At 49.8% G+C, this 15,861-nt stretch overlaps 1 protein-coding gene across 4 annotated transcripts in view; it reads left to right on the plus strand.

Moving 5' to 3' along the window:
- ZNF395 (zinc finger protein 395) overlaps positions 1 to 15,861 on the plus strand; it is a 59,358-nt gene that overhangs the window by 33,961 nt on the left and 9,536 nt on the right. For all 4 annotated transcript variants that reach the window (XM_084886419.1, XM_084886418.1, XM_084886417.1 and 1 more), the window contains exons 2-4: positions 8,097 to 8,346; positions 10,825 to 11,057; positions 13,027 to 13,136. In XM_084886419.1, coding sequence (XP_084742545.1) covers positions 8,110 to 8,346; positions 10,825 to 11,057; positions 13,027 to 13,136 — 580 coding nt within the window. In that variant the 5' untranslated portion in view covers positions 8,097 to 8,109. The remainder of the gene's footprint in view (positions 1 to 8,096; positions 8,347 to 10,824; positions 11,058 to 13,026; positions 13,137 to 15,861) is intronic.

The following is a 15,861-nucleotide window of genomic DNA, read 5'->3' on the forward strand; positions in this document are numbered from 1 at the left end:
AAATGTCATCCCGGCCACACACGCTTCTTATCTCGTGCCTTATGATCTCCAGGATGACAGCTCACATGGGGGACTGTGGCCCGGGGCGAGGCTGGGATTCCTGAGAGTCTCTGGGCCCGTCCCTCACCTGCCTCGCCGCTGGCCAGCTGCCTCTCGTTGGCGGATTTTTGGTCTGCGTGAGCCGGCGTGGTTTCTCACTTTTACTTTCGGATCCCACCCTCCTGGCCTGCCTCTCAGACCAGGTGGCATCTCTCTCTCGAGTACCTGCCGCTCTGTGCTCTGTGCTTTACCTGTTGACTCTGGCCGGGCAAGTCCCCAGGTGGTTCTCCCCCCGCCCCCCTGACATGCCCCACTGTCTGTTTACTCAGTGCCATCGGGGAATGCCATTATTCACTCCAAGGATTGCTGAGTTCCAAATACTTTTTTCTGTCTTAACCACTACAACGAAGTGGTTTAAAAGAGTATAATCTCCAGGTTACAGCTCAGAAAACCGATGTCCCTCGAGGAGGTCCCCTGTTTGCCGGAGCTGGCAAGCACTGGCGTTGGCCGCTCTCCTGGCTGCTCCCTGGTCCCATTCTCCAGAAAAGAATCCGCATTTCTATGCCATCTCATAGGCGTGAGGACATGGGGACCCCTTTCCTGGTGTCTTGAGATGGGCACCTTGGGCATCATGGCCCCGAAGGCTTCCCTTTTTGGCACATCTGACACTCAGGGCCTTAGGCTAATGGGGTCCTGGATTATTAGGCTTTTATTATTGTTATTATTTTTAGAAATAGATTTTTTATTGATTTCAGAGAGGAAGGAAGAAGAGAGAGAGAGAAACATCAGTGATGAGAGAGAATCATTGATCCGCCGCCTCCTGCATGCCCCACACTGGGGATCGAGCCCGAAACCCCGGGCATGTGCCCTGACCGACCGGGAATCGAATTGTGACCTCCTGGTTCATAGGTCGACGCTCAACCACGGAGCCACGGCAGATTGTTTGCCTTTTAAAATTCTCACCTCCACCTTTTATGTGTTTCGGATAGTTCTCTGCTGCCAGCTTTTGCTTTGCTTCCCTATCACTACCTCGAGGCTCCGTCTTCCCAACGACACGTCTCTTCCTCACGGCGTAGTGAAGGTCCGATAAGGCCGCGCCTCCTGAGCCCTGGACCCTGCACCCTGGTCCGGACCCCTGCCCTGCTGCTGGGTCTCCCCTTGTGGGGAAGAGAGAACAGGACCGGGGAGCAGCCAGGAGAGCGGCCAGCGCCAGTGCTTGCCCGCTTCGGCGAACAGGGGGCCTCCTCGGTGTTCTGAGCTGTCACATGGAGATTATGTTGTCCGTCCACATTTTCTTGAGCTGCTGGGCGGTCAGGAAAAACAGGGAAGGTCCCCAGTGTGAGCATTAAAATGGGTGTAAACCCCAGTGCCACTGAAGCACTGACTCACGGGTGGTTTGAGTTAATGCGCGGGTCTCTTCTGTGCTTACTCTGAAAGCTGCTCGAGAAAACGGTTAATTCTTTGAGGCTCGTGTTCCCGGAGACACTCAGTTCCTGGTTCCCTCCTTGCTGCATGCAGCCTCTGGGTAAAATGCCGAGTCAGCAATCGCCGGCCGGCCCTCCCCCCTCCCTCCTGGAGCGCTCACATAGTTTTCGCACGGTGTAAATCAGGTTTGACCACCCTGCACGCACGTACCCACACGTACTCATGGCATGGGCCCGCCCCCTCCCCCCGTGCATGTACAGAGCCCTGCTGGGAACCCCTCGGCCTCCCACACCGGTGAGCTGGGTTTTCCTGGGTTTGCCTGCTTCCTTATTTGGCATCCCCAACTTGTTTTTAAGGCAGCCCTCCTGTTTTAGAACTGGGGGGGTTGGGGGGGGGACACGCCCGACTCCCCCTTTGCTCTTGATACCTGTCTCCATGGTAGGGCAAGCAGCACGTACTGCTTCTTAGAACACATCTCTTTTTTGAAATCCGGGGCTTTCTGGGAATATCATCTCCTTAAAACCACACGTCTGGTGAGATCAGCAAGCTATGGCCTCTGCCCTCAGCGGGCTTGCAGTCCGAGGTGGAGACAGTCCCCTTAGTTCTGTTAGAAACACGGTTTCCTAAGCCCCGGCTATGCACCGAGCACCGTGCTGAGAATGGTCGTGTGCAGTGCAGCGTCGTGCATGCATGACAGCGCATGGGACAGGGAGCCACGCGCGGCCGTGGTGGTCTGGGAGCCGACGGGGAGCGAGGTGTGAGGACAGGGGAAGCGTGCCGGTGCCTGGGTAGAACGGTGGAAACACACGTTCGTCCTGCAGGCCGGGCAAGCAGAGCGGTGTGTCTCTTTCACGGGATTGAAGACGGTTGTGTGGTCGAACCAACACAGGTGTTTGTTGATTATTTGCTGGAGAAAATTCGGTGTCACCCGTCGATGGCCCGTTTCTGCAGCCCGTCTGCTGGGACAGGAAAAGAGCACTGAACTTCAGGCCCCTTATTTCTCCCTTCCGTGATCCTGTTCCATCTTTTACCCACAGCCGCGGGGAGGCTGGGTGCTCGCTCAGAGGGGATGCTGGGACCAGGATTCCGGCCCCTGAAAGGGAGGTGGGCAACCCCAAAGAGTCCCGTCCACCCTGATAGTAGCCTGTCACTTAATTTTATGGGGAGTCTGAACTCTTACACATGGATCAGTGTAATCCAGTTTTTATTATTTTTTATTTTCTAAAAAAAGTATTTTTATTGATTTCAGAGAGGAAGGGAGAGAGAGAGAGAGAGAGAGAGAGAGAGAGAGAGAGAGAGAGAGAGGGAAATATCCATAATGAGAGAGAATCATGGATCGGCTGCCTCCTGCACACCCCACACTGGGAATGGAGCCCACAACCCAGGCATGTGCCCTGACTGGAATTTGAACCCTGGCCTCCTGGTCCATAGGTCGATGCTCAACCCCTGAGCCACACCGGCTCACACGTACACATGGCATGTAATCTAGTTTTTAAAAGCCTTCAGGAGAAGAAAAATAATTTAAATGCTCTGAAAATCCAAATGGTCATTCTTTGAATAGCTGATTTAGAAATGTTGGTGCTTGCATTGCGAAAACCTAAAACGTACACCACACGTTTTAAAAATGGTGCGGCTCAGTGGTTGAGCATCAACCTATGAACCAGGAGTTTACAGTTCCCGTCTTTCTTCGATGTTTCTATCTTTCTCTACCACTCCTTTCTCTCCGAAACTAATAAAAATGTATTAAAAAAAAATAAGAATGGTATAACAGGCACTGTTACATAAGTTGGGAGATGTAAAAGTCTTGGCTCATAGCCTTGGCTGCTCTTGGAGGGTTTTCTATCCAAAGCCAGGCTGGGCAGAGAGTCCTCTGGGAAGAAAAGGTCAGTATATGCTCAGTGAAGTGAATATTTTTTTATTTTATTTTTTTTACTTTCTCTGGAGAAGGCAGTCCAGAAAAAAAGAAAAAAGAGAAAAAAGACTTGAGAACCACCGGGTGGCATTGGGTGGTGGTGCCGGGGTATGACACCTTGCTTCTGCCAAGTTCAGACGGTGACCTTCACACTGCGAGGCCCTTACACGTATCCGCATACATTGTAAATACCTGCACATGCACTCAGAGACGGCCCTGGCTAAGAGGTGCTGGGAGATAACTGGGAATCCTGCTGTCCATGGAGTTGTGTTGTAAAAGAAGAGATGTTTATCGCTACATTTTAACCTTTGAGTGAGCTTAGGACACTACCGTGGGAAAAATTTTAGGTTAAAACTTTACAGATTTTCTTTAAAAATATATTTTGATTGGTTTCAGAAATGGAATCAGGGAGAGGGAGATAGAAACATCAGTGACGAGAGCGAATCAGTGATCGGCTGCCTCCTGCACGCCCCCTACTGAGGATCGAGCCCACCACCCCGGGCATGCGCCCTGACGGGGAGTTGAATCGTGACCAGCTAGTTCGTAGGTTGAAGCTCAGCCCCTGAGCCACACCGGCTGGGCAAAACTTGACAGACTTTTAAGGGGAAACACGAGCACCTCTCTGATAAACAAGCACCAAGGATGGTATGCAAAATATCAGCCAGAGAACTGACCACTCACACCGGCATGCTGTGCAGCGGTCACCCAGCGGAGATCATGAGTTAGAAAGCTGAGGTTTTCGTAGAGAACCTGAGACCGGTCAGTGAGTGGCTGTCCCTCACCTGGATCCGTAAATTTCTTGTTCATTAGAGAGCTTGTGGCAGGCACCCAAGGTTTAGCAAACGAGAGTCTTACTCCAAACTTAATTCTCCTTAACAAGCAAACAAACAAACAAACAAACAAACCCAAGTTATTCGTGATGTAAGGAACCATTTTGACGTGTGACCTGTGCCCTAGAAGTGTCTCTCGGTGACGCCACGGCCTGCTGCAGGGCCCCTGGGCCGGAGAGAACAGCCATGGTGCGTGAGAGGCCCGGGACATGTGGTTGTCCGGCAACCGTTACATGTCAAATAGCAATTTGCAACTCAGAACCACAGAGAGGGTTTGCTTTCCTCTGCTGCCTGTTCCAGTTATTTAACGGAGGGCAGATGTCCTCCCTGAAGGGCTACCAGCACGTCGGAGCATGTTTTCTGAGCCCGAGAAGGGGCTCCCTCCCTTTGGACACGGACCGGAATACATATTCTAGCTCGCTAGCCCCTCCCCCGTGTGTGGCAGCGGAAGGGGTGAGAGGCACGGGAGGGCCCAGGACCTCCTTCAGACCGTGCATCAGCAGGAAGTCCTTTGCAGCAACCGGTTTGTTTCAATCCGTGATTTTCCGTAAGTCAAGAACGTAACATCAGCCGAAGCCGGTTTGTCTCAGTGGATAGAGCTTCGGCCTGCGGACTGGGAGGCCCCGGGTTCGATTCCGGTCGAGGGCATGTGCTTTGGTTGTGGGCACATCCCCAGTAGGGGGTGTGCAAGAGGCAGCTGATCGATGATTCTCTCTCACCGATGTTTCTAACTCTCTATCCCTCTCTCTTCCTCTCTGTAAAAAAATCAATAAAATATATTAAAAAAAGAAAAAGAAAAAAGAAGGTAACGTGATAAAGTGAGATTTGGCTACATGTCGAGACGTTGTTGTTGTTATCCTTTGAAAGCTGTTTCTTGATTTCTCTTGGCTGTACCAGATCCTATGGCAAATTAGGGGACTGGCTGGTTTGTATGGGCCTTGGATTGCTCCCGAGCAAGAAACCCACAGGGGAGTGAATAGAAGCAGAGACCAGGGAAGAGAGGTTTGAAGAAGCCTCCAGGTAGATTGATCGACGTGTGCTAGGAGGGAAGGTGGGACCCTCCGGCCCAGCGGGAAAGGAACAGGTGAGCCTGGAGAGTCCCTCGGAGGTCCTGCGTCAGCCTGGCTCCTCCACCCCGCTGCCCTGCTGACCTCCGGAGGTGCTCCGGTCCACTTCGGAGCCCTCGAAGGACTCTTGTGACCTGGAGAGCCATGTCCAGCATGTAGCGAGTGTGCTGATAAATACAGGAGGGGCAGTGACCCCCCCCCCCCGCCCCCCGCCCGGGCGATGCTGCCCAGCCTACCTTCAGTCTGGATTCGTATTTATTTCCCTTCCGTGCTGTCAGTCACGCGTGCAAACCTGGCTGACATCTTTTAACTTTTGAGACCGGTTGCATAATCCCTCCGCTCCCTCTCAGAGGGCAGTGCGTGTATAAAGGTCTCCCCAAAGCACTAAATGATTAACAGTGCCCCGGCTGCCGAGCAAGGTCAGGCCGAAGCCCCGACCTCTGTTTTGTAGGTAAGAGGCTAAGGCTGGAGGAGAGATTTCTCAAGGGAAGAATCTGTACGAAGAAACTGAAGTAGAGACTTGCAGGGTCAGAGTGGTTTCCCCCTTTTATTTTTATTCATTTGTTTTTATTAAGGTTCACTGACAAAAGGGGGTGGGTGGGGGGGGGGAGGAATACCATGTAGATAAAAAGCAACGTAATGGAGTGTTGTATTTTGAGAGATCCCACACCTCCGGGAATAATGGCAGGATCATGACCTCTGACCCCAGGTAGACATGGGGCAGCACCCCTCAAACCCCGCCCCCCCTTCTGCTGGGGCTCCTGGTTGTGCAGCCTCAGCACCCTTCGCTCTCCATGGCTCAGTCTCCCCGTCAGAAGTAAAAGACCATTATGTTTATCTCAGATTGTCCCCTAGGATTAAATTAGATGCAGTTTGTGAAAGCCAGTGCCGAGGAGGCACTCGGCAAAGGCAGTTTCTCTTCCTTCTTTCTGTTCTGCTTTTAAACATGAAGAGGTGGGCATACCCTAAACCACATGTGTCAAACACAAGGCCCGCGGGCCAAATCCAGCCCGCCAGGCCTTGCAATGTGGCCCGCACCACGCTGTCATCACTGCACTCCGCTGTCAGTTTATGACATTGTCAGTTTATGACTGTTCAGTAAACCATTCGGCCTGCGATTTAGGCTGGATTTTAGATTTTGGCCCCTTCTCTGATTGAGTTCGACACCCCTACCCTAAACGAATAACAGAGAGCACATTTCAGTGTGGAATTTGGAGAAAGGCCAGAGAAGAGAGCAAACAGACGCGGGAGCAAACCAAAGGGGGGCCGGTTCACCAGCTCGGCAAACCCCACAGGCTTCGGAAGGTGCCCCTTCACAAACCAAATAAGTAGTTTTTTACATGAACAAAAAAGAAAAGAAGGCTGATAAAAAACATCGTCAGAGCCTGTTAGCCACAATATTTCAGGCTCCATCTGGAGACTGGAAGCCCAGGAATTTCGGAAATAGGACTTTTTCTTCCTTTCCAGAGGTAGAAACCTCAAACTTCCTGTTGTGGAAAGTGGGGGTGGCTACTGCTTTTTTTTTTTGTCTAGAAAAGGGTGGTTTCTTTTCTCTGGATGGATGCTGCCCTCTGGTGTCTCTCCGTGGTACTGCGGCCTCGCCTCTAGCTCTTACTTGCTTCACGGAATTAAATGGGAGAGGTTCTTGTTTCTGGCTTGAGGCTTCGAGGATGAAGGGAGGAGAGTGGGCTGTAAAAACCCAGTTAATTGGATGTACATATTTCTTTTCTTTTTTTTTTTGGCCAAGAATTCACTTCTCACAGTCTTCTTCCTTTTTATTATAATAAAGCTTTCCACAGTAGTGTTGTTACTGGATGGAAGCCACCAGACACCTGATGGGTGCTGTGACTCCGACCTGGTTCTTACCTTTTCTCTGCTTCCTGGGGAATTCATGGTGGAGACACCAAGCTCTCTGCTTCCAGCCCTTGAGGCTCTGAGTAAAAGACTCCGGAAACCCCCTTTCTGTCACACTTTGCAGGTTGCGAAAAGCTTCTACAGCAGGGGGAGGGGAACCCCTTAACTGCCAAGGGCCATTTGGACATGTATAACATCATTCCAGGGCCAACCAAAATGATTGACTTAGCCGAAACCGGTTTGGCTCAATGGGTAGAGCCTCAGTCTGCGGACTGAAGGGTCCCAGGTTCGATTCCGGTCAAGGGCATGTGCCTTGGTTGCGGGCACATCCCCGGTGGGGGATGTGCAGGAGGCAGCTGGTCGATGATTCTCTCTCATCGATGTTTCTAACTCTCTATCCCTCTCCTTTCCTCTCTGTAAAAATCAATAATTAAATTTTTAATTAAAAATCAATTAAAAAAAAAAAAGATCGACTTAAAAATTAGCTTGCTGGGTTTGGTCAGACATTTAATTAACTCACCCCTACTGCCTTGGCAGGGCTCGGCCAATGATTCTATGGGCCTTATAACAGCCCGAGGGCCCGAAGTTCCCCACCCCTGCATCGGCCTAGGCAGATCCTTTGTGGTTTCTAAAAGGTTTTTTTTTTTTTTTTTTTTTTTTAAATAACATTGACTGATGCCGTTAAATCTTCTAGTACAGTGATGGGCAAACTCATTCGTCCACAGAGCGGCACACCGCCGCTCGAGAGCCGCCGGTGGCTTGCGAGCCGCAGTTTGCCGACCACTGTCCTACGAGAACTGGGTATTACTTCTGTAAAAAGAAAAATATCGTTAAGAGTTCCTATCAAATGTTCCCTCCGTTTTCATAGGCACCGGCAGCGTCGGCTGTGTGTGGGGAGGGCCCGGCCCCGGAGCTTCCTGACTCCCCGGACCGTGGCTAACGGACTCTGTGTCCCCTTTGCCTCCCCAGGGAAGAGCGCAGCATGGCCAGCGTGCTGTCCCGGCGCCTCGGCAAACGGTCCCTCCTGGGAGCCCGCGTGTTGGGGCCGCCCGAGGCCACGCTCCCTCCTTCGGAGCCGCAGGCGGAGCTGCTGGAGGGGGCGGCTCCCCAGCCCTTCCTCACCTCTAAGGACACTTCCTGTCAGGAGCAGCCTAAGGACGTCCTCAAGGCTCCCGGCACCTCAGGCCTCCAGCAGATGGCCTTCCAGCCCGGGCAGAAGGTAGGATGGTCCCTGCGTGGACAGGCGCCCCATCTTCCCAGGCTTGTGGCCCGCAGGCGAGGGGTGCCCCCGGGGGTGATAGGCAGAAACTCCCTGGGCATCGATTTTCATGCATACAGACCTTTATTGCAGCCCTGTGGGCCTGTGGGCAGCAGAGCAGGCTTCTCGGGGGAATGAGTCGTCAGCAGCAGATCTGAGACTCCTCCCTGACTGACAGGACTGCCTGGAGAAAAGGCTGGCGAGACCTGACATCGGACATGCTGGGCGTAGGCCCGCTCAGAACCTCAATTTCAAGCACGGCCAGAGCCCAGTTTTTTTTTTTTACCTGTCTTGGTTTGCAACTTAACAAAACAACAGGAAGAATCGCAGGCGTATGAGAGGTTGATAAGGTTGTGCCTTTGAATAAGAGAGGAAGGTGTTCCTTTAGTCAGAATACTATTGTATTTGGCCTTCCCTTTCCAGTGTTTTCTCCCCTTGTGTCAGGGCCCGCACCTGCTGTGATCACTAGATCCAGGGGCGCGGGATTCTCTTTCATTGCCTTCTCCACGGTCCATAAGTGGACTCTCCCTTTTGTCTCCCTGCCGAGGCTTCTGTCTCCCACAGCTCACTTCCCCCTCTGCTAGGCAGCCCTCGAGGGAGGACAGTCGACCTCGCCATCCCTACCACCCTGACCCTAGGTAGACTCAGAAGTCCCTGGAGGGCAAGATGGTGCAGGGCGAGTAATTCAAGGCAGTAGTTGTGAACCAGCAGATATATAGGACTTTGGAGGCAACGCAGGGCAAGAATTCGGGACGATGGACACGGATTCCAAAGCCATTTGGTTGGAGAATTTAACTCATTTACATTTAAAGTACTTATTGGTAGGTAAGGCCTTCCTGTTGTTACTTTGTTAATTATTTTCCGACTGTTTTGTTATTCCTTTGTTCTTCCTCTCTTGCTGTCTTCTGGGGTTTGTTGATTTTTTTTTTTTCATAGTCATGCTTTGATTCTTTTTTCTTTTTATCTTTTTAATTAGAGGTGTTTCCTTCCTTCCTTCCTTCCTTCCTTCCTTCCTTCCTTCCTTCCTTCCTTCCTTTTGGGTTACTACAAGGCTTACAGAAAACTGTCTATTTTAAGATGATAACAACTTAAGCTTAATAGAATATAGACTCCTAAGTTCAGAAGAAAAAAAAAAAATCTCAGAAACTGACATGTTCACCTTCTCCATATAGAGCCATGGTTGCCAACCTTTTCGTGGCCGTGCCCCACCTAAGCATCTCTAAAATCTTGATTGCCCCCCCCCCCCACGATATAGAATTCTTATTATTCAAAAAGTGAACTCCTGTTCACGTGGAGGAAGCCTAAAAGGCCATTAACTTGGTCTAAACAAGCTTCCAAAGCACACGGCACCCATGACAGAGAAAAAATAAAAGAACGAAAGGACAGTTGAAGTACTGAAGAAGAAATCAGTAAGACATTGTTAAAAAATAATAATAATATGAAATGATATGGAAAAAACAGCAAATAAAATTTCAAAACATATAATAGAGAACTGAAATGCATAAATGTGTCACAGCATATATATATTTATATGCTGTAAATGTGGCCCCTAGAACCATAAAAAGGGCAAAAAAAAAAAAATCACTGTTAATAACTCATTCTCGAATTGCCCCCCTTAAAAATCAAGTTGCCTCCCTGTGGGGCATGTGCCCTACGTTGGGAAGCTTTGGTGTCTAGAGTCTATAAGGATCTGCTTTTATTATTTTTATTTATTTATTTATTTATTTATCTATTTTCAATATATTTTATTGATTTTTCCACAGAGAGGAAGGGAGAGGGATAGAGAGCTAGAAACATTGATGAGAGAGAAACATTGACCAGCTGCTTCCTGCACACCGGGGATGTGCCCGCAACCAATGTACATGCCCTTGACCAGAATCGAACCTGGGATCTTTCAGTCCGCAGACTGACGCTCTATCCACTGAGCCAAACCGGTTTAGGCAGGATCTGCTTTTAGAAGAACCAGTCCACCGGGGGCTCAGGTGGGAAGCAGTTGCCTGGCAGTGTCTTGCTTGAATTACCACTGAGGCAGGGACTTTAGTTGGTCTAGGCCAGTGTTTCCCAACCTTCTCTCATGATGAGAATCACCTGGTGGAGTTGTTAAACCACAGATTCCTGAATCCCAACTAAGAAGTGCTAAACTAGAATTTTTGGGAACATATAGGTAAAATTGCATACCTAACTTAGTGCTCTGTATATAACATCTGTGTTAGAGCACTAGTTAAGTATACAATTTTACCTATATGTTCCCAAAAATTCTAGCTTAGCACTTCTTAGTTGGGATTCAGGAATCTGTGTTTTAACAACTCCACCAGGTGATTCTCATCATGAGAGAAGTTTGGGAAACACTGGTCTAGGTGGATCCCAGAATCTGGGGCCTGTGCGGTAAGAACGACCAAGTGCTGACCACGGTTGCTGCTTTTCTCGCTCTCGCACCAGGTGTATGTGTGGTACGGGGGGCAGGAGTGCCCAGGCCTGGTGGAGCAGCACAGTTGGGCAGAGGACAAGGTGACCGTCTGGCTGTTGGACCAGAAGTTACAGATCTGCTGCAAAGCGGAGGAGGTGTGGCTGGCCGAGCTGCAGGGGCCCCTTCCCCAGGGGCCCCTTCCGGAGCCGGGAACCCAGGCGCAAGCCTACAGGCCCGTCTCCAGGAACATCGACGTCCCGAAAAGGTTTGTGTGGGAGAGCCGTCGCTCCGAAGACCACGTGGGCGGTGAGCGTGGGGTGGTGGCACATTCTGCGATGGGGGAGGAACGTGGAAGTCCTAGGTGTGTAGTGGTCAGGATATTGGACAGACGGGACACAGAGAGAAGAGACGGCATCCTTTAGAAAAACCCGGAACGGCATCTGTTCTGCTGTTTTTGGTTTGACGAAGGGCTGTTTTTCCTCTTTTCGTACTTAGAATAAAATTAGGTCTTAGTTTTCCATGACGAGAGACAGAAACAATGGCTTCAATCAGGAACCGGTGAACTTGCTCTGAGGGGGCCAGATAGTACGGAGGGTGGGCTTTGTGGGCCCGCAGTCCTGGTCCCAGAGACTCCGCTCCGCTGTGGTGGTGTGAGGGCAGCGTCGGACAATGAGGAAACACACAGGCACGGCTGTGCTGCAGTAAACTTCACTTATGGGCACCCAGATTTCAATTTTATGTAGTTTTCATGTGTCACATGTCAAGAAATAATACTCTTCTTTTGATTTTTAAAACAATTAAAAAAAAAATTGTAAACTCATTCTTGGCTTGGGAGCCATACAGAAGCAGGCGGCAGGCTACATCTGGTCCACAGCCCGTAGATTGCTGACCCCTCGCTTAGACGCTCGAAACCATTGATTTAAAAAAAAAAAATAATTATTTTTTAATTAAAGTTTACATTCAGTATTATTTTGTATTAGTTTTAGGTGTTCAACATAATTCAAAACCATTAATGTTGAATGCAGACTGTTTGAATGTATATCTTGCTTTAGAATTTTATGATACAATTTTCCCCTGAGCGGGGATATATGTATATATCCCTCCCTCCTAGTTTCTGTTACATACTCTTTATACATTGATCTTTTAAAATTAAGAGAGAAAACCTGCCAGTGGAGATTGTCTTATATCCAGGATGTGCAAGCCTCATTCAGCCTCTTTCTGTGCTTGTCTGTGGGCAATACTGCCTGTGACAGCACACCCAGAATATTGAGAGCAGACCAGAGCAACAATATTTGTGAATGTGAATTCAGAGAAATGTTGGCAAAATAATGTGTTTTTCGATGGAAATAAAAATACAAAGATCACGTAAAACAAAGGGATGCTAATATGTGAAATATATTACGGGTTTCAGTTTAACGACTTCAAACCCAGTCACACATTTTGGTGGCTCTGAATTGTGAAGGAAAGATCATTATAGTCCTGTGAAACAGAGAAGCTAGCTACAAATTTATTTCAGACCACCTTTACATACCTTAGCATTAACTTATAGACAGGTCTAAATGTACTTCCACATGATGTAGCTTTATATGGATTAAAAAAAAAATTACATGTACAGTTTTATAGACCTCTGCTGTTTAAAGCATTGAGGTTTACTTTAGTGCTTCTGGCTTACTTGCTCATCGCTTATGAACTAGGTTCTGTTGACATTCGGAAGCTAACAGAATTCCTCATCACTTTTCTTGGGGGAGGGGAAAGGAATTGGTTAGTGTATAATAATTGTTTCCTCTTAAATTTAAGTATAAGATGGGGAAAGAAAGGTAATTTTAGTGCTTTCAAATTCTAGTGGGCATCCTAATTTTGTCTATGCTCTTTTTCATTGCTTTGACTCTCCTTCCTTCTCCCCAAATACAGTTCTCTATTTTGAGCTGCAGAGTTATTTAGGAAGTGAATTCAGGGGAGAGAATGGAGTTGCCTCTGGGTGTCAGCAATGGGATGGGGACCGCCCCCCCCCCCCCCCCCCCCTTTTACTGGGGTTGACCGATACTATAAACGTAATCCAGAATGAGTATTTTTCACTAAGAATGAGGGGAGACCTTCATGCTTTATTTAATGTACACCCTGGCTGATTGGAGTGGGGGTGTGGAGGGGACGTGATCATATTACAGATAGGTAATATGATCACGTGACCAGCAGTGTCCGCATGTAACCTCTGGCCCTTGCCTGTTTGAATCCAGGAAGTCCGAGGCAGTGGAGATGGACGAGATGATGGCGGCCATGGTGCTGACGTCCCTGTCCTGCAGCCCGGTCGTGCAGAGTCCTCCTGGGGCCGAGGCCAACTTCTCTGGTGAGGAAGGGAGTCCGCGTGGGTTCTGGGTGTGTCAGAGTCTCATCATTCACGTCTTCTGCTCTGAGCAGCGAATGGCCAACATACTGGCCCGGCCACAGGATTCCGGAGTCCCTTCTTTCCCGTGCCCCAGACTGGCTGAGTGACACTGAGCTGGATGCTTCCGTTCTTTTTCCTCAGTTCCCTCCTCTGGGGAGAAGCCTCCTGGTGCATGGTGAAGATGATTGAGCACGGGGCTGAGCCTCCCTGGCCACTTGAGTAAGTTCTTCTGTGGGAGTAAGTGAGCGAGGCTCTCTGGTGGGGGCCCGCACCAGGCCCAGAGAGGCATGTTTAGTTCCCGAAGGTGGAAGCTTCCTGAATGGCCCCCTAGGGGCCTCAGAAGATTCATGCCCTGGTTCTAAGTGCCTCATTCAGCCTTGCAAATTAGCGTGGGCCTACAGGCCAAGGACCTGGGATAAACAAGCCCAAGTCTAAAGTAAATCTGATTGCGACAGAACGACTTCACAGCAAATTGACAAATTAAAGGGAACTTCTTCCGGGTGCGACCCCCAAAATACACTAATCCGTAAAATGGGAGGAAGGAGAAGGGTTGCTGGATATTAGCAGTTTGGCAAGGCTGGTGGCAAACCTGAAGTGTTTCGTTTGGAAACTCGCTGTGGGGCTGGCCTGACTTACTCCCAGGGAATAACTTTTTCATTGGTGAGATCTCACTGGAAACACGGAGTCAGAGGAAAGTGGCCTTTACAGGTATCCCTCCAGTTGAAAGGAGCAATGAAGCAAATTGACTTTCTTCACCCAAAGCTTGTCGTCAGCAAGGAGTTTGCTAGCAGGTTGCTGTGTCTGCTATCCCACCTGTGGTGAAGCATGGTGTGTAGGGAGTCAGTTTTAAGTTCTCAGGAAACTCTACGAGTTCAGGAGATCCAGGAGGTTGGTCAGGAGGAGGAAGATCCAGAAATGTGTCAGAAAGGGAAAGAAAATCATTGATTTCAATTCCCATCGGGTTTAATGTATATATCTGTGTGTAGAATACATATATAATATTCACACACACACCCCCCCCCCCAACACCAACACATACACATCTAACTTAATATGCCACCATCCTGATATCTGAAGTCCCTTTTGGACACAAAATTCAGTAGTTTATTAAAGACTTTTTTTTTCTTCTTCCATGACTGAAATCAGTGGACATATAAGGTTGGCAGCGAATGATATTGAAGTGTTCTGCCACAAGGCAAGGTCTACACAATCACCCCAGCCTTGCTCCAGTCACGGATACTGTTTGCACAGATACCACTCTTCCCTTGGGTGTCTGTGTTGTTAGGGTGGTTCTGTGCATGTGTTTGTGTGTGTGTGCGTGTGTGTGTGTGTGTGTGTGTGCAGACCGGAGGGGATTATAAATATTTCTTAGAGGTTCGCTGTGTGCTCTCACTGCTGTGCACTTGCAGAGGAGCACTTCAATTGCACGCCTAGAATAGCTCGTACCCTCCCTAGAAAATCGCCCGATCAAAGGCAGAGGAATTCATGTTCGCCTGACAACGTACAGACTCCTTTGTGAAATTAACCTTTTTTTCTTTTTAAAACGCTTTTCTTCCTCTGCATGCCCGCCTGCCAGTTCCAGCGTTTGAGCCATGTGCATGGCTCTTGGCGGAAGGTTGCTGGGTTGTAGGGTTTCCCTGTGTGTGACCTGCTCTTCTCCAGAGCCCTGATGGCGTTAGATGTCGCCTTCTGCTTCTCCGCCCTTCTCTCCTTGAGTGGGTGTGTGGGCGCCCTGGACCTATTGGGCTGTTGGGGCTGTTGAGTTCTCCCCCGAAGGGCTCTCCTGTTTTGTAAGCCCCATGTATAGATGTCATACCCTCTTGGTTTCCAGGGGGTCAGAGCTTTGAGACTTGACAGTGATACTGAGGGAGGGAAGAAGCTCACAGCCTCCCATGCTGTGTGGGCGGGCTCCTGCGGGCAGGTGTGACTTGGGGAAGGAGAGCCTGCATGGGCAACACGCAACAGGAGTGCATGCTGGGTATCCACCCCAGGGGCCTGGCTCAGCCGAGAAGCAGTTGGGAATATGGAGCAGGATGGGAGAAAAGCAGCGGATTTGTATCCTGGCTTCAGAGGTCGTGTCCGTCCATCTCAGGACCCAGATTATGGAGGAGGCTCCGTGGAGAGCCCGCCTGTGGTGGAGTTGGGGGAGTTGGGGATGTGGGCACCCCATGTTTCCCCTCTTCTCTTGCTATTTCTGTGTGTGAGAATGTCAGATTCTCCTGTCCTGTCCAGGAATTGGGATTTATGGCCTAGGCAATGGGAGAGTCTGGGCTGGGCCCAACGCAGCCTGAAGACAGGCGACCTAAAAACGGAAAGTGTCCCGTCTCACTATGATCTTCCTCCTGCTCAGAGGCCCTGCTGGGAGCAGGCGGCAGGTTCAGAGCCCTGCTGGGCGTCACCCAGGCATCTGTCATTGGTCTGAATTGCTCTCAGAGCTTATCTTCTCTAAACGCGTCATGTGTGGGTAAAAGCAGCCGCCTGGGCTGCCGCCACCTCTGATGGACGGTACGCGTCCCAGTGGCTGTAGAGCTGGCCGAGTGGTTTCTTCCCACCGGCAGTTTTGGGTGGACTTGCCTGGATTTAAGTGATCAATAGGCATTTTTCAAGAAAGCCTGGTCAACGAGCTCCTAGCTTGGCCTTTCCATCCTACTCCGCTGTGGGGAAGGCGCCCAGTGGCCCCCTGCAC

Source organism: Pipistrellus hanaki (assembly GCF_964339955.1).
Source record: "Pipistrellus hanaki genome assembly, chromosome: 5".
In the NCBI taxonomy this organism is placed as follows: Eukaryota; Metazoa; Chordata; class Mammalia; order Chiroptera; family Vespertilionidae; genus Pipistrellus; species Pipistrellus hanaki.